Genomic DNA, 25,548 nt, shown 5'->3' on the forward strand with positions numbered 1-25,548 from the left:
TTGACTGATGTTACAACTTTTAACTCGACGATCATGTACGCACAGTTTATTCTTGAATATTCTTTATGGAGGATGACGGCAACAAAAAATCGTTAAAGTGTATTCTATGAATATAATGCAATTATTTGCGAATGTCATGTATTCGCGTACGGTGCCTACGAATGCATAAAATTCCAAGTATGTATTGCAATTTAAACTAATTTTTGTATATTAAACAAATTTATGAAAAAATGAATAAGAAAACATATGGACCGAACATATTAGGACCGGATTAAATAATATAAATAAATGCTACTGAATGACGCCCTCTATGTCTGCACATAATATCAGAATTTGGAGAAATAAAAGTAACGAAGAGATGTTTTCGAGTTCTTATGTAAAGAGAGAAATTATTAAATGTGAACTTTTGGTTAAAAAACGATGAAATAAACGAAATCGAATCTCAAGAAGAATTTTCTTTTTTTTGAAATGTTCAATATATGGAATTTGAAAAAAACTTACTGTAAAACTTATCATAATCCCGATAAGTCGTTTATCTAATCAAAATGATCCCACTTGTTCGTTTGGAACAAGCGGCTAAATATTATCAGAAAGAAACGTAATTCGTGGATATATACACAAAATTCTTTTTTCAAGGTATTCAGTTTTGTTCTGCGTCAATTTGTATATATACATATATGTAAATATACATACATGCTTTTTGTGTATATTTAATTGTGCGATGATTATTAAAAATGCATTTCAACATGTGATCTATGAAATATTTAAACAATCTTATTATTTTCTTCTATAAAATTATAACTAGGAACAATATTTTGCGTACATACTTGTTTGCAGTGAAGCCACATTTTTTGTCTATTTGATAAAATAAAAGATACAATTATATTTTAATATGCTATTTCTATGCGCCAATTTTTATTCGGTTATTATTGTAATAGATTTTATATTCACATTTACCTGCATGCACAAATCGATGAAAAAATGATTAACGTCAAAGACTAATCAGTCATTTCTGTTCAGGTATGATAAATTAAATAAACATGAGGATCACATCGTGTTACTTTAGAAGGTTCATAATAATTGCATTGATAATTGCAGTCATATTTTGTATTGGGCAAGTACTTAGATCTGAATTAGGATATAACGATGACTTGTCAAATTATGACAAACTGTAAGTAGTATTTCTTTCATAGTATTTTTTATTAATACAATAATTTTTTATCTTAATTTAATATGCTAAAAATGTTTCTTATTATTATTTGTTTCATTGCAGTGTACATATGTCCCAATTGATAAAAGAATCGGTTGAACAAGATACTTTGTACGTAGGGTATGTAAAATCAATTGTATATGTAGTTATGATGACCTATTGTAAAGAGTACTAAATTGATTACATTTTAGAGATGGAATTCCAGCATGTAAGCTACCAGAATTGAAAGTTTCCAACCCAGAGATAATGAAATTTATACATAATGTACCTCCCATAGTTTGTACTCCCAAAGATTGGGTAAAAGTTGATAAAACGAGGCTCATAGTCGATAAGGAAATACAAAATAAGTATGGACGATTGATGTGCTCATTTAGTGGTAATTATAATTATTTTCAAAGTTTTATATACATGTTGGCAAATATTGAAATGTTTCATTAATGTTCTCTTTGTTTCTATTTTTTATTTATAGAAATAATCAGGATAGATGATAACAGTATTAAGTACTCGGAATCAATAGAAGCTGATGATTTCTATATTCCCAGACATAGCGATTTTGTAGACGTAAAATGTACTTCTGAGAATGGAAAAAAGTTAGTATAAAATGAATTCTTTAAAATAGACTATTTTATTTTTCCGTATTTAGCTATGTTTGATCATATGGTGTATTATCAATTTAACATTCATTAATATTTTAGATGGCATAGCATCCTAGCTGGAGTGAAACAAGATTCGGAAATAAAAAAGAAGTATACTTGGGATAATGTTCCAAATACTGCACTCAAACTAAACGTATTAATGTTTGGTTTTGATTCTTTATCTCGTAATACGTTTATCCGGAAATTGCCTAAAACATATCAGTATCTGAAGAAAAATTTGAATACTTTAGTTTTGGAAGGGTATAATATAGTAGGTGATGGTACTCCACAAGCTCTGATTCCTATTCTTACGGGCAAAATAGAACTTGAATTGCCAGAGACACGTAAACGTATGGGACAGAAAGCACAGTATGTTAATGTATATCCAATGGTGTGGAAAGAATATAAAGAAAAGGGATATATAACAGGATTTATGGAAGATGTTTATCGTATTGGAACATTCACTTATCGTTTGAAAGGTTTTAAAGAACAACCCACAAATCATTACATGAGAACATTTTACTTAGCTGCTGAGCAATATTTTCGTAATTACAATAAGTATTGTATGGGAAGTATTCCACGCCACGTGGTTATGCTAAATTACATAAAATCTATTTTTGACACTTACAAAGACGAGCCTAAATTTGTATTTGGTTTTCACGGAGAATTATCTCATGATTCTTATAATGATATTGGTGCTGCGGATGAAGATGTATATCATTGGGTAAAGCAATTGCAAGATTCTGGTCACTTAAATAATACTGTTTTAATATTAATGAGCGATCATGGACATAGATTTGCAGAAATTCGTAATACTTTGCAAGGTAAACAAGAAGAACGATTACCGTTCTTTTCTTTCACTTTCCCACCATGGTTCAAACAAGTCTATCCACGTGCCTATGAAAATTTCTTACATAACACAAAGCATTTAACAACACCGTTTGATGTACATAAAACATTACAAACCATAATCAATTTTGAGACTCCAAAAGAAGGAGATCGTTATCAAAGGGCCATTAGTTTATTTGATAAGGTATAATAAATATTAATAATATCTAAGAGCTCTGAACACAATTAACAAGATAATATTTCATTTCTAATATTCATTTAAAATAGATCCCCTTGGAGAGAACATGCGCGGATGCATTCATAGAACCACATTGGTGTGCTTGCCTTAGTTGGAAAGAAATACCAGTTGATAATCCTAATGTGATTGCTGCTGCTAAGTATTTTGTTCAGTTCCTTAATTCCTACACGGAAGATCATCGTGATATATGCGAAACCTTACAATTGAATCAAATATTATGGTCTGTTAAACTTTTACCCACTAAAGGTATTACATTTTATGACTATTATTTTATTTGCATAAGAAAAGTATACATATAGTAATTAAAAATATCTTAGGTTTATTGAATTTTCAAAAATCTGGAGATCAAGATGGCTTTATAGCAGATCTTACTGCAAAAACTAAGTTAACAACCGAAATATATCAAATAAAAGTAAAAACAGAACCAGGTGGTGGATTATTTGAAGCGAGTATTACTTATAACGTTAAAAAGAATCTTTTTAATACCAAAGTAAGTTGATTAAGTTAAATTACATTTTTCACAATCGTATCTATTATATTTTTTTTTATTCTTTTCTAGATTACTGATGTCAGTAGAATTAACAAATATGGGTCACAAGCTAGGTGCGTGGAAAATTCACTATTCCATTTACGCAAATATTGTTATTGTAAAGATTAGGTATCTAATAGATTGTAAGTACACTAACAAGGACCATTACGTTCAAAATTTTCTGTATAATTAATATGTAGATCATAATCGAACAATATTTTTTGCGTACAATATTATATTTACAAAGATAATCTACTTGCCAGGTCTTTTTTGACGATTTTTATTAAATATTTCATATTTTCTATTACGTGTAGTTCTTTTAGTATACGATTGAATTATAATGATCAAAATTATGTTTATTCCTTATATATTATCAATAGAATCACTTGTGGAAAAATATTATTTCATTAAAATTTAGATATTTTATGAAGAAAAGAAATAAAAGTTCACATATGAAACACAAACTAAAGATTCGTATATATAAACTAGATTATTAAATATTTTTTCTATAAGTTTTCGAAATAGAAATATTATAATTATTAATAAATGTGCCATGAAAATTATTGTATGATAAACAATATTAACAAAACGCATAAAATATGATACAAATTCGATAATTCAATTAAAAAACAAGAGAGTGCTATATCTTATATACTATAAAATTTCCTTTATGCATATTTATTTATTTCTTTAAAGATACAACTAATTGTAATAAATTATTTTTTTTATTTAGTAATAGAGTAAATTAGTAATAAATAATTATTATTTTTACTCGCGAATATATAATACTAATAATTCCAAGTTGTAATAGTTCGTAGTATGATTATAACTAAAGCGCCAATTAAAAATATATGTACGCATTTGATAAACAATTATAAGATAAACGTATAATTAAAAATGAAGAATGAGAATAAGTAATTACAATATCAATCAGAGTATCCACTAAACTGATGTAGAAACGTTGTAACTTCACGTAGATTTCCATCAATCAGTAGAAATCCAATATTCTGTACATTACAAGAAGTATTACTTGGAAAATATTCTTGATTCTTATTATCTTTAGCTATAACTTTTAAAACTGTTGTACTGATGGATAATTCCTCTGAATTTTTTCGTTTTTGTACTCTGAAATAATGAATTATTTTGATCTATGGCATAAGAGTGTTTAAAACAAATTAATGAACAACAAAAATTGTGAACCTTATGAGATCTTTATACATCCGTTTTGTAGTATTAAGATATGGTTCCAAAGTGTCTTCGTATTGACATAAACTTCCACCAAGAACTAACATTTGGAAAATGCAAAAGATAAATTCGTTTCTTTCATCTTTCGAATATAAATTATATTGATCTGACTCTTCATCCAATAACATCTAAGGACATAGATAAAATATTGAAATGAAATTTGTTAGATATCGTATCACATCTCTTCTTACCTCTCTTAATTTGTCAGAAACAAGGAAATCATGAATTTCGCTATCATATCTCTTACGAATAACACCAGAACTACTTATTATTCCTTTATCTGGATTTCGTAATTTATCAAAAAAAGACATATTTATAACAGAACATGGTATTTGTTCTACGTCCACAGTTGATGCAATAACTCCTAGAAAAGAAAAAGAAAAAAAATGTATTTAATAATATACAATAATATCAGAAGAAGATATTTAAGTACTATTTTTATAATAAAATTTGATACCTTGCTTTGTCCATGAGTTTCCTGTTTTTGTTAATAAATTTTCTGCAACGACGCAATTTTTAAAAAAGGCCTGTTATTTAATAGCAAATAATTAATTTATACTTATAGATAATTAAGAACAAAATACAAATGTAATATTAAAATGTTAATATTATCATTTACCTCAGTAAAATGGTATTTATGATACAAATAAAAAGGTTCATTGAAGGAAAAATGTTGAATAATGATATTTGTCTTCAAACCCCTATTAAAATGAATAACGTAAGATGAATAGCAATTTTTGTGCACGTTTTTACAAAATAAAAATGTATAAATATAAAGATATGAGATTACCATTTGTTAAGTAAATTTTGTGTTTCTTTATCGTTTATACCAAAATAGTTTTTACATGCAAGTGGAATGAACGTATATTGAGGAATGAGATCCATTTTAAAACATCGCTTTTGTTTCTATAGAAACGTATCGAATGAAGAAGTGAAAGATTAAGGAATCATTTAAATGAACACTTATGTTCGAATCTTATATATTGATTCCGTTTAATAAATTAAGAAATTATTAAATACATACTTAAAATTTACTTAGGTTTTTGCGTATTCCAATGATTAACGTAACACGGGAACTTCTTGAACAATATTATGGATTTAATAATGAATCTAATAATGATAGATATTTATCAATTCATAAAAGTGTTAATAATAAAGACGCTTATGAGAAGGAAAATATTGATGAACAAATGATCTTAAATGAAACGGAGGAGATTTTAACGAAAGAAGATGTGGTATTTCTTTTTATTTTATTCTCATAAATGTTGTTTTAATTTTTATCCTTTGATGAAAATGCAAAATATTCATTGATTAATCACATGTTCACTATTTATTATAGCAAAGTGAGAAGAAATATAATGAAGAAGAGTCCACTGATTTATGTAGACATAATTTATCTGAATTGGATGAAGAGGAAGAAAAAGTTGATAAAAGTATAACTTTGGAATCGTATACTCTACTGAAATCTCATTTTGCTGATATTTTGAACGATGAAATATCGTTGAAGACTGAATTATATGAAAACCATGCTAATATGCCAAATGAATCATATGGTAAATAATTAAGTATAAACAATTGTATAAAACTAGACAAAGTTTTATTGTTGAATAATTTTCTAAATATTAAATATGTCTTAATCTTTGTGTTTACACGTGCTCAAGATCCTGAAGTATTACGTACTAGCGAGTTGTGCCCTGTATCTGCAGATGATTTGGACTCTACATCTGATATTTCTTCGGTAATAACACAAGATGCAACACAGGAATCAAATAAACAATATGAAGATTTAGTACCAATTTCTAACAAAAAGTTTGTTTATAATTCAATGTTTGTGGACTTGTCAAATGCAAGACTTACAGTATTACCAGATAATATAACACAACATTTTTCAACAATACAGGTATTATATATGCTTAAGTTAGCTTTACTGTTTTATATATATGTTCTAATAATTTATATTAATATAAGTGCATTATCTTTATAGATGCTTTACTTAGAAAATAATGCATTATCAGAAATTCCTGATGAACTTTTTCCTTCTTTACAAAATCTTGAATGGTTGGATGTACGGAATAATCAATTGAAATCTTTACCAAAGAATATCAAATTTCATTCTTCTTTGCATACACTTTTATTGCAAGGAAATCAAATTCAGATGTTACCATTAGAACTCTGTAAATATGCTATATAAAGTATTCATTGTTTTATCGTATATTTCCAAATTTACTTGTAATATATATTAATAATTAATTAAATTTGTAGGCTTGATACCAAGATTAAAAAATTTACAAGTAGCGTGTAATCCTCTAACTATGCCACCAGAGAATGTCGTTGCACTTGGATGTTCTAGTATTTTAACATTTTTAAAAATTGAATGGAACAAATTACATCCAGATGAAATTGAAATTGGAGTAATACCTATGAAACGTAAGAATATTTTTTGCATTTTCATTTCAAGTAGAAAGAAAATTGTAATATATATATATATATATATATATATATATATTAGTTTATTATCTTAAACAGAAACAAAACCTAAATCATTAACAGTTGTTCATAAGGATTCGAATAACAAAGATACATCAAGTATGTTACAAGTTGTTAATTGCTCTAGTTGCAGTGACATATCAAATAAGTTTGATAAAATGTCTATGATAGAAAAGAGGAAAGCTTATAAACCAAGTAATAGGTATGATGATATAAGTATAAATATAATATTCAAATTAATTATAATTTGTATTTGTAGATGTGCCAGCAAAGGAATTGATTTTGTTAGACAAAAACAACTTTTATGGATCAATAAAATTACAGAAATGTTGAATAAAGAAGCTTCTGTACTTCAGAAAATGAAGTAAATAATTAATCATTCATGTAAATTTCTAATGCATTAGATGGTCTATATAAAACAGATACTTTATCTGTTTCTGTAATTATTGTGTTTGCCATTCTTTTTTAATAATATAGTAGTAGCAATAAATTTGTTAATATCAAATACATAGTTCTGTTTTTAAATAAACCAATGGTTAATTCTACATATCGATATTAAAACATTTGTTTCTGTACTGTTAATACTTTTTATACAGAGACAAGATAGCTCTACAAAAGTGGAGAGATGATAAAAGCAGTTTCCATAAAAGTATGGAGAAAGCTACAAAAAGAAGAGAAGGTACAACAATACAAAATTTGTGTGTTTTAATTAATTAAATATTAAAATATTAAAATGTAATTAGTTCATGTTTATTAGGCGACATCCCATTCGCTACTGAAGATGTTAACGATTTATATATAACTAATGCAGAAAACAATTCGGTAAGATATTTTACTAAAATTTGCTCGTTACAGAGCCGTATAAAATTATAATAAACAATTTTCTTTTAAAACGATCAAACGAATTTGCAGAGAAGAAATAAATCAATATTTGTATCACCTGCGTAAGTATTGTGACGATATAAAATCATTTTCAAAATTTTATGTACTAAAAGTTATAAATATATTTATAACTTTCATATAATTTTTGCAGTAACATGAATAAAAAAATCATTGAATTGTTGGATTCATTAAATACGATAAATATGGATGGAATTACAAATATGACGTCAATTTCTAAACAAAAGTTTTTAAATGATACGATTAAAAAGGTTTGTTATCATAAGTAACTTCGAAAAATGATTCCAAGTTTGTACAAAAATCGTTTACAGGTTCGTCTTTTACAAAAAGAAATACATCATCTTCAGCGATATAATATATCGATGTCTTAGATCTACGTCTGTAAGTATAAATTTAAATATGAATTTTTATATGAAATTATTTATGTATGTGCATTTATATTTTATAATTTATTTACTAATTTATTGGACTATGATCGTAAATTTAAATATCAAATAATCTGTTACATATCATATAAAACATTAATTATGATAATAACACATACATAATTTTTCTTTTAACGTAATAATATGCAAACAAAATAATAATACTTACGAAATAACTATACTTATATCACAATTTGAAATAATGTATCCTGCATTTGCATAGAACCAATTTATATTTTTATGAAATTATCAAGTTAATTAATATTAGTAATAAAAAATACTCTAATATATATATATGTATATTATTTATGTTTTTATAGATAGTTGTAGAGAATACTATAATATATAAATTTCAGTATATGTTAAAATACAAAGAAAAAAATTTATAAAGCTGCATGATCAAATAAATGATAAACAAGAAATCTTAAATTACACTTGTAAATTACAGATAGAAATACGTAAATTATGTTCGTGCTTAGGTTTAGAATATTCGCTTGAACGTTTCTAATATCATTTTTAGGCTCGTATTACATTATATGAAATGAACATTATGTAAAATCAATAATTTTGTATCGTCGAAATGGCGTAATTATTTAAAACAGATGATGATAATAAAAATTAGCTTCGATTGACTATAAATATATCTCTTATAACAGAATATTTTTAACAAGTCATAAGATTTAGACATCCATTATTGAACACACATAATGGCATTTTATGATATAGCCCATGTTTATGTACATATTAATTGCACAAATGATCAGTAAATTAATTAATCGTTAGAACATTATAGTGTTTGTTGTATGTAAGCAGAAATATTAACAATACAAATTAATCCGAAATATTTAAAAATGTATACTCTCTTTTGCTAACTTTTATCAAGGACACTACATCCACATTTTATACAGTATTTATTTTTAATATATACATGATATATACGTATTTACCACATTATGTTAAATAGACGGAGAAGAGTGAAATCATATATACTGTTGTGACATTTCTGTTAGAACAAACGTCATTTTTTTCTGTTATACGTATGAACATTTTCAGTAAATTTTTGTTGTCTGCTATTTATTCAAAGTAAAGAGTTTCTTTTTTTTCTTTTTTTATTATTATTATTTAGTATCGCGTTTTCTTTTTTATTTAAATGTTTTTTTATAAATTGAACTAAACCAAAATTTAGACATTTCTTTAGTAAAGGAATTGCGAAGAATACAAAGGATTAACTTAATATCATGTAGCAAAAGGAAGAAATAAAAATTATTGAATTACATTAAATACTCTTGTATTACTTCTATGCATATCTCTATAAAGAGAGAAAAGAGAAAGAAATAAAGAGAGAGAAAGTATACATCTCATGTTTTAATATATATTACATTACCAGAAAATTAAAAAAAATTGTAAAAAAGGATGAGATTTTGTTTCCAATTCGGAGTAAACAAATTTTACTTGAATACGAAATTGTTTATGCCATAAATCCTTTCTTCGTTGAAGATCCAAGTATATATACTTTATTTAAAAATAATAGCGACGTGTTCAGTCTCTGTTAGAAACTTCTACACATTGTTTTTATTGCAGGATGTTCCTCTTGTGCTGGATTCAATTCAACGAAACCTAATTTTGTATAAAACTCATTCATTTCCTTATCCGTAGAGCACATGGTCGTATGAACTCCAAAAGAACCTATATAAATATACAATACATTCATTTTTAACAGATTTATATGAAAAATGATCGTGTATAATTATTAAGAAAATATTTACCATTAGCTCTTAAAGCTGCTAAGACACAAGTTATCAATCTTTTAGGAATTGACTGATCTGTTACAGTAGGTAGTATTGAGCACAAAAGTTTAGATGGATGATGTCTACACAGTTGTTCCGATACATCCGGGTTAAATGTATGAAAATACTGTATTGCATCCTTTAATAGAAATTAAAATGATGATGACAAAGAATCATTGCATAACAATTTTAAATATAGACATACATATTCATTATACTTATATACATACTTGAATATCCTGTGGTAAATTATTTATGCCGGTATCCAAAGGATACTTCATTTTTAATTCAGGAATCCAAGAAACTGCCATCCTCTGGTTATAAGATTTAACATTTAAGGCAGCTAGTGCATATCCTACAACTCCATTCTCATCTTCAACAATCATACATAATTCAGGACTTAATGTTAAAAATCCGCCAACTAATCTGAAAGAATAATATGATATATGTATAAAATAAAATATATATATAATAAAACATACAAATAATATTCTATATACACCTACTTGTCTGCTACAGCCGATGATCCCGTGCAGTTAGAAATTTGATTACATACTGCATAAACTGCTCCTTCATCGCTCGATAAATAGGGCCGTATCGTATATATTGTACTACTAGGTACCTCTGGCGCTTTGTAAACAAATAAATCATTACCGCTATCCACTGGAATTAATCTCTAAAATAAAAGAACAATATATGTGGAAGATGCAAGATTATTTACATTAATTTTAAAAAAGACAAATTCTACCTGTAGGTCAGCTGTAAGACCACCACGAAAAACCCATGGTTCTTGATCACCACTCATAAATGTTTCTTTCCAACCATTAGAAAACCCTATTTGAGGGCACAGAAAAGAATTTAATTAGTTTACTATTAAATACATAATTTCATTCGTGCTTTATGTCTACGAACATATTGAAATGGCCTCCACTGCATTGGGCATCAATTTTGCTTATATCTATGTCATGCACAAATGGGTTTTTAAGTATGGTATTTCATTTTCTTTCCTTCAATTATCTTGTTCAAAACTGGCGTTGTCTAAATATAAGAAATAAAGGGGAAAGAAACTAATGTCAATTTGAAAATTACAAATTTTTTTCGTTTTTTTTTTAATAAAAATGACATTACGCGAATAGTGATATATCATCTATATAAGTGCCTTTCTTTCTTATAAATATGTAAAACAAAATGTAAATAGAAAATAAAAGAAAAAAAGAAAATAGAAAAAGAAAAATACTGTGCAAGCACAGTACTATTGTAAATATAGAAAAGATTTTAAGTTATTTAAAATGTTTTGTGAGAGATAAAATCGCGTGTTTCAATTGATTTATTTATTTGTTTATAAAAGAAGAAACGAAAAGTGATAGGATTGTAATTTACAAAAACTATTTTGTAATAATCATAAACTCTTGGTCTAATGTATATGAAATTATTCTATTTCTCTTGCCAAATTGCACCTGAAATAAAACTTTCATTATCCTGGAAAGAATATAATTTCTGGAACTAAGCAAAATAAGTTAGCAAAGGCAACTTGGCAAAAGAAAGTATTTTTCAGGCCATTTACGATTATTTATTTTAAAGAAAATATTGACTATAAAATTATTTGTAATAATAAATATGAAATATAAACGTCAAAACTAATTTTTCTTTTTTCTATCGTAATTGACCATATAAGCATTAAGTTTCAAGAGTTTGTGAAATTTTATATATTTATCAAAGTGTTTTTTGCTAAATATACGAGATTGAACATACTTTATCTGCAAAAAATATTTTAGTCTTAATTGATATCTAAATCGATAAATACAAAAATCGAAATAGTGTTGAAAATGTATCACTCTCAAATTTACTATACAATATAAATAGTGAATAAACTACGACAGCATTGAACAAATATTTTTAAATGTGAAATTAAATAATAAAAATGTTTCGATATATTATTTACAATGGTTGCAATAAATATAATCGACTAAAATAAATATGCAATTGATAATATTAATAAGTATGCTCATCCTGCATTATGGTATGATGCGTTAAAATCGCATATTAATCGCGCATTAATCTCCTAAGGCATAGGAATGCAGCTTTTAACGCGCGTATTTATTATTTATGTTAAAAAGGAAAATAATAAATGTGTTTTTATTGTGCAAAACCTTGAATATATAATAGAAAAAAATAGTAAATTGTTTTAAGATTCAAGGTCTCGCGAATCGCGCGCGCAATGGTAAATTACTTAAAACTGATGAATCGCATACATGTGTAGCTTCCCTGGGTATATGTTGTCATCGTTGCTGGGAATCTGCCAAATGCTATCAACAGGACAAAAACACAGAGTAGTAGTTAGTCAGCGTATTAAAGTCGTATTATTCCTCATATATTATTACCATAGCAGAAATGTCAATATTGGAAATAATAATTATAAATATGATTGTTTAATTAATAAAATTCCTGTTATTATAGGACTGATACACTATAAATACATTTCTGCTAAGTAGTGTCTGTAAAAGAAAGTCAATTGATATGTTAATAGCTGGTACAAGAAGATTTCAAATCCGATATTTGTTTATCCATGAAGAAATGCTGTTGAATAGTTTCCCAAAAATATTGATCTTGTAAGTTTTGTGCCACAGTCATTTTGCGCAGGAAAGCCACAACATTTAGTTTTATTTTCGTATTCATTTTAATCATTTTATTCATTGAGTTAAATTTAATTATGTGTGGCTGACCTAATTAAATTAATTATTGCATAAATAAGATTGCTATATATGTAAATAAGAATTTATTATAAACCAATCGATTCTTTTAATTAAAATTTGTTTAAACTAGCAGATGCACTACACACATACACGCACACGCACACGCGCACACACAACAAGTAAACATAAATAAATTTGATTAAAGTTTTTAGCAATTTTATTTATCCAATTTTATCCAATGCCGCATGATACATTTATTTCTAAAGCGCAGAAATAAATGTAAAAAATAATTTTGTGGATATGCGACCCACAGAATGATATATGATCATGTAATTTTAAAATTTATATTAAATGCATCATAAATAAATAATTTCTATCTTCTTGGAATGTATTAAGTAAAGGTGTATAATTTAAAATAAGAAATATTTCCATCTATCATCATTCGTGTAACTCTAATAATGTACGATGGAATAGCACTGAAGAGTACATCAATAATTTTCAGATTTTATGGAATGTTTTCCGACCGAAACTTTTTCTTAAAAAAATATAATAATATTTATAAGTATAATTATAATTTTACAATTAGATAAGAAAAATAAAAATGAATTAACATAAATTGCATGAAGTGAAATAAAGATAAAATAAAGTTCACATTTCTTACTACTTAATATTGTACTTCAACCTATTATTTAACTATCAATATATAGCATGATTTTTAATTGTAACTAAAATATTATTATTATTATTAGGAAGTATAGTAACTTAATTATAATGAAAGTATACCTTTCTTGTAAAAAAATTTAATAAATATAAATGTTAAAAAAGACGCTTCACTTACCAATATCGTTGATAAATCTGTTCTGAAATACAAGTACAGATAATAAATAATAATATTTTTGAGAAAGGCCAATAACAGCATTTGTCTGGAGCTATAATAAATTATTCCACATAACCAATGCAGTTCAAGTACAGTGAGCAGTTAACTGAGAATAAAAATTTAGAATCGAATTAATATACCTTAATTTAATTTTGTTTATTTTAAAAAATATAAAATTATGATAATATATATATTTTTTTAGAAATTAAATTATTGTACCAGCATATTAGCATTTTAGCAGACTTTCATCATTAGTGTAATATTTTACTAATTGAAATATGTAATCACACTTTCAATGCATATTTCAATGGATATTATTCATACGTACAATTTCAAATATTACATTGCTTTCAAAAAGAATAAATTATTTTCAGGAAATTTAATCTACTGTAAAAAAAATTGTATTTGTAGCAGAAATAACTTACCTAACCATTTTACATAACTATTTAGTAATGACACAACTCCTCTCATGTCCCACATATATGAATATAAATCATATAATAGTTCGCGATTATTACAGTACGTAAGTCGTTGAAATAATCTGTTTACTGCGTTACACATGTCATTCATTTTAGCTGCACGAGTATGCCACTCTTCAATCTGAAATATTTTTATTGGAATTGTCAAGTGAAATCTACATGTTACAAAATAAATTATTAATTTATTAATTAATTACTTACATCAGATTGCGAAGCAATATCCTCTTCCTTTGATTTTTTCATAACAACGTGAGCATTGCTCTTTAGCCAGTTGAATTCTTGTAACAACTGAATACCTTGACCGCCATGTTCAAATGGTAAATAGAATAAATCGCACAACAAACATAAATCCTCTTGAGTTAACTGTTTGTCTGCATCTTTCATTGATAAAGAATCTTGATCTATATTATCATTATTCTCATGAGTTTCACTATCATTTTCAATAATCATTTGTGTACCATTTATCGTTGGTGAAGTAGCATCTACATCTACTTGCATACCTGCAGAAGCTTCGCTACACGTCTATGAAAATTTGATTAAAAAAAATTAATACGAATTTACATTGGAAGATTCTATAAAAAGAATTTACAAATGACTCACAGAAGTGTTTTCTACCATAATGTCATCTTCTACATGTATTTTTATTCCATGAGCAGGAGAATCACTAGGAGTTGTGTTACAATCCATCGGCTCAACCGAAGACATGATCGATGGAATTGCTTCATTTCCTACACTGGGAGATATTGTTGAAACTATAGGTTCACTGATTACTTTGGTATCAGATACTAAAGAATTCATAATAGGTCCAGTAGACGGCTGGGCAAAACTATCGCTACTTGTGACAGTAGAACATACTTCAGCCAATGCTTGTAAGTGATTAGAATTAGTTACTGGTGTAGGAGTTGCTGGAACCGTTGTCGTTGTAGTGGATGTCAAACTCATACATGTATTAACAGAAGGAATAATTGGAATTGGTATTGTTGGGGCAACACATGGTTGCGGTTTTGCTATGACACCCCATGCTGCTTTTTTCTTATTAAACTCTGATAACCATTCATTTATCGCATTTTTGAGCGCATGACGCGGATGATACATGTTTGGAGATAAAGTTGAAGGTACGTCTTCTCCAATAACTCCATCTTCCGTCTCTGTTTCTAATTTAATATCAGCAGATACAGTGTCGTCTATAAAATAATATAGAAGTTACTTATTATAATATACTGTTTAAAATATGTAAGTAAAAAATAGAAAAACATGAAACATACTCAAACTTAAATCTCTCTTTCCATCGATATTGCATCTGCTCCATTGTGCCAATGTGTGAATAGCAATAAAATTTGCACCGTATTCACAATTAGGATTGGTCAAAACACCTCTTAATTTAGGAATAAGATCAGGTGATCTACCGGAATAAGGGCCAAGAAAAACTCTTTTTTGATCATAGTCATTAGCATGTAAGTTATCCCAAATGACAGGTGGCCTTCTAAGAACTTCTGTTATTTCTTCAATAGATTCAATAGTTAAAAGTCTGGATATTACTTTGGGACCCGTCCACATTATATCAATTTCTTGAGCTAATTTCATTCCAAGAGTATTCAGGTACTCAGAAGAAGATACATTGGGTATTGCTCGAGTAGCGCAATATTGTGTTGGACATAGAAGAAAACGAGGTTGCCCAAGGTGTTGAAAAATATCATTGGTTACAGAAACCTGCATGCACAACAAAAAATGATATAATGAAATATGTTAAGGATGTAGGAAAAATTGTCAAGAATAAATGTTAATACTTGTGCATGTGCAAATGATTGAAACATTTCTTTGTCTGCTTCGCTCATTTCTGGTTCTATGTCATCGAATAATAAGGCAAACGCGGTGCAACCAAATTGGCTGACTTGTTCCAATTTTCTTTTTAATGCTGCCACTTCTTTAGCATTGGAATACGTGATATCTAATCCTGGAGATAGAGCATAATAAAATGTGATACCGCATTCTCTAGCAGCTGTGATCAAACCCGTTAGATGTTCAGCTTCTTCCACTGTATACAAATCTCTCCAATAAGCACGATGTTTATAATCGTCCTTGGGAGCGTACAAATATGAATCCATTCCCCATTTTTTAAGTCTACAAATATAAAAAAATTCTTGAATTCCATTGCACATATTCTATGTATTTTAAGAAACATACTTTTGAAACAAGTCCTTTCGTTGTTCCGTTGTCCATGGTCTTCCATAAAATCCTATTGAAAATTAAATTTAATGTAATATACTATTAACGAGACGAGAGAAGTGAAATAAAAAAAAAAAAAAAAAAAAAAAAAAAGAAACAAAATAAATAAATAAAAAGACATCTGTATCCACAGTAAAGTAAAATGAGGTTTTCATTGTAAATCCACAAATAAATATATTGAAACGATAAAAACAAAATAATAATTTAATATTGTTTACACACCTTCTACAACACCGCAAATAAAATTTCCATTTTTTGTGTTTAAATTTGCGGCCCCGTTTGTCTCCGCCATTGCGGATCCGTTGAGGCACGTTTGTTTAGAATCGAGTTGATAAGATGGCCGAAGGATCTGTTAGCGAGAATAACTCACTTTGCGATAAGTTAAGCAAATAAAGAGACGATAAGCTATTAAAACGTAAGGCACGTCTTAGCTGCTTGTTATTTCGACATTACTTTTATAAGAAAAATATCGACAAAATCAGTATGTCACATAATACACAAGAAAGAACATCGAAATTTCGTATTCCTATAAGCTGCGCCCTCACCGTTCCGATCGATAACGAACGATTTTTCGATAAATCGATTCGGCAAATTAATATACTTATTGATCCGTGGCGCCATCGCAAATTTAAATAAAGAGCCATTATTTATATACAACAATGTGTCCATTTCTATAAAGAAAATTTAAAAAACGATATATTTGGCTAGACAGAAAAAGTCGATACGTACGATTCGATTAATATCGTTTCTCGAGAAAAGATATAAATAGAAGTTGCTTTTTACTATTTTCAGCTGAATCTGCAAATAACTGTGAATTAATAACTTTCATCTATTAATTTTTCTATTTCGTTTTCGATTATTATAAATATTATATTAATTTTGAATTAGATTGAGACTTTGAATAAATAAAGAAATATTTATATAAGTAATAAATCAAATGAAAATAGAAAAAAAGAGAATACCATTTGTGCGCATGCGCACAGTCATCCTTGGATCTTCGCGCCAAGTGCCATTGTTGGGGAGTGACAATTACGCGTTGCTCCTTGTTGTTATATATTAGAATACTTATTCCATTTAAAGGTAATTACAAAGTAAAATCTTTATTATTATAGTTATAAGTATGTGTAATTAAAGTTGTACATTAATATTGAAGCTGCACTGCATTATCATAATCTTCAAATATATAGTATTGTCCATTGATTCTAAAACTTTGATGTTTATTGCATTGAAGTTACCTTCGTATGGAAAATTTCTGCATATCGCGCGAAATATAAATGAAATATTTTTGTTAAACATAATTAATTAGAATAGATTTCTTTTTTAATTACTTGTAATGGTCTCTGGTTTTTGGATTTAAAAATAAGTATTCATATCCTAATTATTTAAGTTTTGTACCAAAGTTTGTTTTTTTCGCGATTACTTTCACCGATCTTTAATAGATGTCGCTAGAGACACGGCACGCACCTCTTATGCTTTTGTATTTGTACCTTTTTTAAATATGAATAATAATTAGAATACACAAAAACGAATCAGTTAATGTATCTTGTTTTGTAGATTTACTTGTTAATTACTTCAATGAATACGAAAACGTTATTGTTCCAATCATTAATTCAAACATCAAAGCAATTGATAAAAAGGGTTAAACTTTGGAAGGATTATTCATGCGTCTATTATATAATAAGGAGTGTACAACATACAAATTAATGGAATAATGTGTGTTATGACTTTGCGCTTAGATTATAAGATAAGTTTTTAGTAAAACAAATTTTATAATATCATCATAAATTCATATCAATAAAGTAGTCACGTAATAATTTTGATACATTTTACTTGAATCAATGTTACGAGATTAACCGATACGAGTATTTGATAAAATCTTTCTAAGAAAATAATCAAAAACATCGAAAGTATAAAATTATAAAGATTAGATAATCTCTAGGATAAGATAATGATAGAATTTGGTATGATATTGCATATATATAAAGGTATAAATGATTATAATAATACGTTGCCTACAATAATTAACAGATCAAGAAGAGAATTGTCGAGGGGAGAAAAGAAAAGAAAATAAAAGAAAAGAAAATAAGAGAATAAAAGAGAAGAGAAGCGAAGGAAAGAGAAGCATCAGATGAAAAGGTAATCGAAGAAAGAAAGTGTCATCTAGGAGGAGAATCGTTTTCGCGAAAAGTCGTAACGCGGCGCCCAAATCGTTTGCAAAAGAGGGTTGTGTTTTTTGGCTGGTCGGTACGTCGTTGGCGTAGCGGTGGTTGTAGAAGAGTTAAGAAGGGAATCGTGCGGGAAGGGGGCGGATGTAGTCAGGCCGTGGTTGTTACGGCGCGGGCGGTACGGTATCAGTGCGAGGCCGGCTATCAGCCGTCTAACGTCAAAGTCAATGGTATGTTTGAACGCGTATAACAGTAGCCACTGTTGCAGAGTGGGTAATCGCTCAGTGGCTTGCACCGATCGCGGGCTTACACAATAGTATATACCTTTCGCGTTTATTAGCTTTACCGTTCAAAGGAAACGTTTTTCATTGGTCGCATTTAACAACGTTGGAAACGAATGTCCCTTCTCAGGGAGAAAAGCGATCGGCTTTCTACACGCAGCAATGCGTCGTAATCAATAAGGACGATCGGCGCGCATGTATGGCATCGTCTTAAACTGAAGGAACATATCACGCTCTCTTACATTCGTTTTACGATCGGAGTATATAAACGAGCTTTAACGGGGGGTGGGAAGGGAACGGTGGATATGCAGAGAGGTAGATGAATGAATAAGCGGTCGAATTAAAGAACGGAAACAGGTAGATTGATGGATGGATGGATGGATGGATGGTTGGATGGATGGATGAGAGGGTGCGAAAGTAGTTTCTTTGGCAAAACAAGCACGAATGAGTGGGCCAATTGAGTGGAATGCGCAAAGCGAGGTGGAATAGGAGAAGGAGAGACAGAGGGAATAGTAGGAGATAGGATAGGAGGATAGATAAATAAGCGTACAAAAAAACCAAAAATAATAGGAAAGTTTAGGAGCAACGAATAATATAATCGCGGCTGGAACGTGTAACGAAGCACACCGTAACATCCACCCGAAAACATCCACCCGAAAACATTGACGATCGGTAAAGTGTTGCCTAACATTTGATTCGATTTTCACTATACCCCGTTCTATCGCAGTGTCGTTTGATAATATCTAATATAAACGAATGTTTCTGTTTCGTTCGACACTCTGTTAATTTTACAAGAGCACAACGTTACGTCGTTTTACTCGATAAGGTAAGAGTGCTGTATCGAGATTTAGGGTGTGCTCGATAACAAGAAACGAATTGTCATCTTGCAACTTGGATAGGGTGGAAATTTGAGGGTAAGAGAGAAATAAGGAAGAGAGAAATAAGGAAGAGAGAAAGGGAACGCGAAAAATATTTTCATTTTATTTATTATAAGAGTCATTTTGATTAAATTTGTATTTATATAATAAAATCTGGATATGTGTTATTGCAGCTAAGGAAGAACGATGCAATAAATGAAAATCAGACTTGACTGATACGTCTAAGGAGGGAGGAATACGTCGTCGAAGTTGCAAGTGGATTGAAAAAGTCAAAAGGAATAGGGGATAAAAGTTCAAAGAAAAGAAACCGGAAGGGATTCGTGAAAAATAATTAAAAGGATAGAAAGAGAAAGAAGAAAAGTAGAGGTGTAATTTTGAGTTCCGGTTGGTGCTCGAGCGACCTCTTCTCTTATCTTGTGGAGTTTTCTAAAGAGAAAGAGCGAGTGGGAGAGATAGATAAACGAGTGAGAGAGGGAAAGGAAAGGGTGAAAGAGAGTGAGAGAGAGAGAGAGAGAGAGAGAGTATGAGCAAGGGAGAAGGGGTATGGAAGGATATGTCAGTTGATGATTTTCGATCGATACGCTCAACATCTCAAAGATCTGTATCCGCCTTTTAAAGACTCAAAATCTAACGTTTTGTAATCGTTCTTTCCTCGAGGGAATAGTGCATCGAAAATGGAGTTAGACGAGGGTACAATCGTGGAACGAAGGAACGGGTATCAAACGGAGGAATGAAATTGATCGATAGAACTTAGATACTATTGTTATATAACAGTGCAAATTAGTACTAGAGGAAGAAAGGGAAGAAGGAAAAAGAAGATAAATAATAAGGATCAAAGATAAGAGGACAAAATTAAAAAATGGCACTGCTCGTCTCTCGTTTCTTTCATACAAGATATAGCCGTACAATTACGCAGGATTCAAAGATATCGGCGAATGCGATAAAACGCGGGAAGAATCGGGAGGATTCAAATAGATCGAGAGTTCTTTGATTTTCGCAAGATATCGCGTGCTGATTCGCCGAGTCGAGGAAGGGTTGTGCTGCGGGTGGTGGTGGTTGTGGAGGTGGAGACGGAGGAGAGGGCAGTGGTGGTGGTGGCGGCGTGGGCGAGGGTGAGGGCGAGAGAGGGGTCGAGGGTGGAAGCGAGGGTGGTGGCGGTGGTGGTGGCGGTGCTGGTAGTGCTGGTGGTGGTGGTGGTGGTGGTGGTAGTGGTGGTGGAGAAGGTGGTGGTAGTGGTAGTAGAGAAGGTGGTGGTAGTAGTGGTTGTGCCGGTGATGGTAGCAGTCATTCGCTCGAACAAAGAGCTCGAGAGCCTCGTGGCGCGAGCCGAGCCGAGCTGAGCCGAGTGAAACCGGTGAAAAATCAGGAAGGCTTTTCCTAAAGGCGGCTAGTATCGATATCGATGGGCAGACGCAATCCGTCCCGTAGGGAGCAACGGTGTGCGAACGACGATCAGGGTTTCTCTCAATCATCCGGATTTCATTACACGGATAAAGCCTGACGAAATTCATGCGCATCGACATAGACCTGAACAAGTGGTCCGAGAGAACGATTGTCGTTTCTCGCGACGACGCCTAAAAAAAATAAAACTCGGACGAATGAGAGGGAAGGGCTCGCACGACAGGATCCGTATCAATTTGCGACTGTGATTTTATAATCTTAAGGTTAAGCGTAGGAAAATTGTTCATTGTGATACTAAGCTATATTAGAGGGTGGATATAAGGTGAATAAGGAAGAAGAAGAAGAGGAGGAGGAGGAGAAAGAGAAGGGGAAGAAAGACACGTGGGTTCGAAGAGAAATGGAGCGGGGTGGCGCGATGCTTCTTGCGAAAGAAGAATCACGCAAATTTTCGCAGAAATTTGTGAAAAGTGATTTTACGCGAGACTCTAAACAAATTTTTACCGTTCGTGATACGATCAAAGACGAAAATATGGAAATAGCGTTCCCTTGAACGATTCAATAACACGAGGCTGATCGTACTTCTTGGGCTAATCGGTTTTTTTTTCAATTTAAATCCATCGATGATCCCAACTTGCACATTCGTAGGTACATTTGCAAGCAGTTTACATTGAATATTGGATAATCTTTTCGTTAGCTTGATTGACGATTAAGGGTATTGTTATCGTTTAGCCAAAGAGACACGGAATTACTATCGTTGTGTTAATGCGATAAAGGAGGCAAAAGTTAGACAAAGAGGCTGGATAATTCGTCGCGTAGGACGGAAGAGAAGCGAGTCTCGGAGCGTTCAAGAGTTCCCGGAGGGAAAGTAGAGACGAAATATATAGGAAAGAAAGGGGAAGGTTTTGAAGAGGTAAACCGTGATACTTGTACCACCCCCTGGACACGGGGGGTGGGACAGAAATATTGTCAGCGTGGGTGTCGGTGGTGCAGGGGCGCGCCTGGCCCGTCGGCTCGCCCGCAGATTAGCACGGCGATTGTCGGGTACGTCGGGCCCGTTCCGACGTACCAACGTCAGGAGCAACCAGACCGCCATCACCAGCACCGGCACCGGCACTGGCACCGGCACCGGCACCGGCACCGGCGCCGGCACCGGTACCACTATCAACAGCGCCGTTCTGGCGACCTCGGGGGGCTTCGCATCAGCGGCGGCGGTGGCCGTGGCACCGACGGGAGACCAACTTGCACCCTCTCCTGGTTCGGTTGCCTCGCGCCGCGTCACGCCGAACGGTAACGCTGGCATTGACGTTGCCATCGCACCTAGAACCGATCCTGGAACCGATCCTGGAACCGATTCCGCTACCGACGTTCGACCCGACTCCAGATTCGACCCTGGACCCTACGCTGGGACTTACGCCGGAACCGACGCTGGAAGCGGGACCATCTTTCAAGCTTCCTTCGGAGGAACGGCTCGCAACAAGACCATGTCTGTCAGAAGCCTTCACAGGCGTGTTTCCCATCCGTAAGTATTTTTATGTATAAATCTTATACGATTCATTTAGGTATTTCTCTGTTTTTTTTTTTTTAGATTCTTTTAACTGACATCTATTCTATTCTTTCTTCGATTCTATGATTTTTCGAGAGCTACGACACACTATCGTATTCGTATCCTTGGTTAGATGCGTTCGTCGTTGCGCATGATGAGAAAAGCACGTGACGTTTATATAGAGTACACAACGTCTAATATAGTTTTTCGTTCATCTGTTAGCGTAGCTACGTAGAGCAAACGAACGAACAAACGAACATTTAATTATGAAACAACCCAAGATCATTAATATGTTTTATTTAATAGAACGGATCTCTCTTCTTCGGACGTTCAATTGCTTTCACTATTATGCCGAGTTAGTAAAATCGTAAAGATTATTATGAAATTCGTTCGTGTTCTTTGATAATACTTACCAGTGCAGCAGCGAGGTACCTGGGGACAACTCGGGAGATTAAATTTGAACTAAACTATGACACGACATCTGCATACGATACATATATATATATATTTTTCTTTCGAATTAATAAATATATCGAAAGAATCATTCAAATAAACCTACTCGTATTTCTTTGCGAGAGTCGAGATGATTACAGAGTTGATTTTTCTTTCGAACGATTAGTTAGGTCCCTCGAAAGGTTTACTTTCTTTGAAACATATACCCTAGAAAATCCCTAGGAAAATGATGAACATGCAAATAATTGATAATCGAATAATTGTTTGATTATTAACGCAATAGAGATAAAGAAATGAAATTAAAATAGTTGTGAAATCGATTAATGATTCTACAGCGACCTAGTCATTGACACGCTTGGTTTCTTCGGCTTTATACAAACATGTATTTTTATTCTTTGTTCGCTTTGAAATTGTCGTCATTTCCTTCATAGAACTACCTTTTATCGTCGCTCCAATAAAATCGTACCCTCAGGGTTAGCCCACATTTTGCAGCCATTGAGCTGTCATTGCTGCTGCTTTGTTGAATGAACGACCTGCTTTGTTCAAGTAGATCGAACGTTTCGGAGTAAAATGAGGCGCAAACTTTTCTCCTCCTTGTATCTATATCAATAGGGAGGATCGGTAAGATCGAAAGTTTATCGATTTTATCGATTGATAACCTTTCTTCGTTAGCATTCTTTACACAAAAATGATACTTTTTGTCGCGAAAACTCGGTTGCAAGAATGACATTAGTTTATCAAGAAGGAAAATTCACAGCGAAACTACCTCTCTCTTTCTCTCTCTTTCTCTTCTTCTTCTTTCTTTTTAACGATGGTCAACGCAAGTAGAGCTTACCACACTTTCATAACGATGGTCACGTTTCATTTGTATTTTTTATTCAACATGGTAGTTTGCAAATTTTTCTTTCTTAATTTGCCTCGTTAGCTAATACACTCGTCGCACGAACTCTGCCTGTGAATTTTTGTTTACTTGGCCATAGCGCGGATATTTAATGTGATAAGGGTCGACGCAAATAAGCTGATGCATTATACGACGCTAATATGCGTTTCATTCTGCCATCTCGTGTTGATATAATAATAATAATAATAATAATAAAATCTTTCTCCTGTTTTTGCTTTTGTATTTTTATCAAGTTGAAAATATTTATGATATCATCACCGTAGTCATTTTTCCCAGCGATATAAAATACACGCTCCATGATCCTGGACCATCAAGGAGGTACTTGCGTATCGTCAATATCTAAGACAACATAGATAGAAACGTTAGAGATGAATGGTAGGCATTACGGAGAGTCGATCAGGGAGCAATCAATAACTGACCCATATTGTACTTCTCGTTCTATCTCTCTCACTCACTCTCTCCTTCCATCTCTTTCTATTTACGTCTCTCTCTCTCTCTCTCATACACTCTCCTTTTCTCTATCTTCATTCTTGGCCTCTTTTTATTTCACTTATATCTTATTTACTATTCTTCGCTTCTTACAATCTTTCTCTCTTTTTCATTCTATCTGTCTCTCTCTCTCTCTCTCTCTCTCTCTTTCTTTTTCTTTTTCTTTTTTTCTGATATTTTGTTCTTCAAGTTTCAACTTTTCTTCCGCGTTAATTCATCCGAATAATTTTTACGCATGCGAACGCGTAACAAACAGTGACGTATAACCTTCCCTTTCAGATAATAATTGCATTAATCATGTCCTTTCCTATTGGAAAACTAATCGACACTTTTAACGACATCCTATTCGTTCTTTCATAAAGCGCTTTCTGACGACAATAATATCACTTTTTCTTTCTTTTTCTCATCGAATAATAATACAACTCTTAATACGAGATTATTCATTTTATTACGATTATTAGTTTAAAGTTATCGGGCCATATGTTTTATTGGCTATACCGATGAACAATTTTGGGAGAGAAAAGGAGTATAATATAAATCAAAAAGTAAAAACGATCTTTTAAAGATTCACGAGTAGAGAAAGAGAGAGAGAGAGAGAGAGAGAGTGTGTGTGTGAAAGAGAGAGAGATATGCTTGGTGTCTACGATATGCGTTATTAAAGCACTCGTTAATGTACTTTGAGTATATTAACAACATTTTCATATGTCATTTCCTGCAAGTGCCATCATATCATTTGGCACGAGTTTTAGCGTAGAATTATATATTTGAGTTAAGAACATTTATTTGTCTCTAGTAAAGCGTTGCGCATGAATTTTTTTGCGCATTATAAAAAATAAATAAAAATATATTTAATATAT

At 31.2% G+C, this 25,548-nt stretch overlaps 4 protein-coding genes and 1 long non-coding RNA gene across 7 annotated transcripts; 3 read left to right on the plus strand and 2 right to left on the minus strand.

Annotated features, from left to right (window-relative positions):
- The first annotated feature begins 107 nt into the window (after positions 1-107).
- Positions 108-5,371, plus strand: LOC106793473. Of its 2 annotated transcripts, none has more exons than XM_014760445.1 (9): positions 108-177; positions 1,021-1,171; positions 1,274-1,330; positions 1,402-1,586; positions 1,680-1,800; positions 1,906-2,878; positions 2,962-3,178; positions 3,250-3,422; positions 3,492-5,371. In XM_014760445.1, exons 2-9 carry the CDS (start codon positions 1,041-1,043, stop codon positions 3,588-3,590), a joined length of 1,956 nt encoding a protein of 651 aa, XP_014615931.1. In that variant the 5' UTR covers positions 108-177; positions 1,021-1,040; the 3' UTR covers positions 3,591-5,371. The 2 variants fall into 2 exon arrangements, with proteins under 2 accessions (XP_014615931.1, XP_014615930.1); XM_014760444.1 differs by lacking the exon at positions 108-177 and adding an exon at positions 329-636.
- On the minus strand, positions 4,379-5,637 carry LOC106793477 (uncharacterized protein C11orf70 homolog). Its single transcript, XM_014760448.1, has 6 exons — positions 5,497-5,637; positions 5,326-5,407; positions 5,164-5,233; positions 4,898-5,070; positions 4,662-4,834; positions 4,379-4,586 (listed from the first exon to the last, which is right to left on the minus strand). Exons 1-6 carry the CDS (start codon positions 5,589-5,591, stop codon positions 4,388-4,390), a joined length of 792 nt encoding a protein of 263 aa, XP_014615934.1. The 5' UTR covers positions 5,592-5,637; the 3' UTR covers positions 4,379-4,387.
- Positions 5,638-5,761: 124 nt separating this feature from the next.
- Positions 5,762-9,217, plus strand: LOC106793415 (E3 ubiquitin-protein ligase LRSAM1-like). The gene is given in 11 exon segments (XM_014760314.1): positions 5,762-5,941; positions 6,046-6,155; positions 6,273-6,606; positions 6,691-6,880; positions 6,969-7,120; positions 7,123-7,133; positions 7,453-7,557; positions 7,790-7,872; positions 7,951-8,065; positions 8,227-8,301; positions 8,362-9,217. Coding segments are annotated over 11 exon segments (1,458 nt in total). The 3' UTR covers positions 8,465-9,217.
- A 358-nt stretch (positions 9,218-9,575) lies between these two features.
- On the minus strand, positions 9,576-17,144 carry LOC106793487 (protein O-GlcNAcase). Of its 2 annotated transcripts, XM_014760476.1 has the most exons (13): positions 16,803-17,144; positions 16,539-16,590; positions 16,142-16,475; positions 15,620-16,064; positions 14,955-15,538; positions 14,556-14,876; positions 14,301-14,475; positions 12,558-12,611; positions 11,054-11,139; positions 10,812-10,981; positions 10,536-10,731; positions 10,285-10,444; positions 9,576-10,204 (listed from the first exon to the last, which is right to left on the minus strand). In XM_014760476.1, exons 1-13 carry the CDS (start codon positions 16,870-16,872, stop codon positions 10,068-10,070), a joined length of 2,784 nt encoding a protein of 927 aa, XP_014615962.1. In that variant the 5' UTR covers positions 16,873-17,144; the 3' UTR covers positions 9,576-10,067. The 2 variants fall into 2 exon arrangements, with proteins under 2 accessions (XP_014615962.1, XP_014615963.1); XM_014760477.1 differs by lacking the exon at positions 12,558-12,611.
- Positions 17,145-18,848: 1,704 nt separating this feature from the next.
- LOC106793510 lies at positions 18,849-20,387 on the plus strand. The gene is made up of 2 exons (XR_001382430.1): positions 18,849-18,975; positions 20,078-20,387. It is a non-coding gene; the product is annotated as an uncharacterized LOC106793510 (long non-coding RNA).
- The last annotated feature ends 5,161 nt before the right edge of the window (positions 20,388-25,548 follow it).

This window comes from Polistes canadensis, unplaced genomic scaffold (assembly GCF_001313835.1).
Source record: "Polistes canadensis isolate GaletaPanama2010 unplaced genomic scaffold, ASM131383v1 scaffold_14, whole genome shotgun sequence".
NCBI classification, from domain to species: Eukaryota; Metazoa; Arthropoda; class Insecta; order Hymenoptera; family Vespidae; genus Polistes; species Polistes canadensis.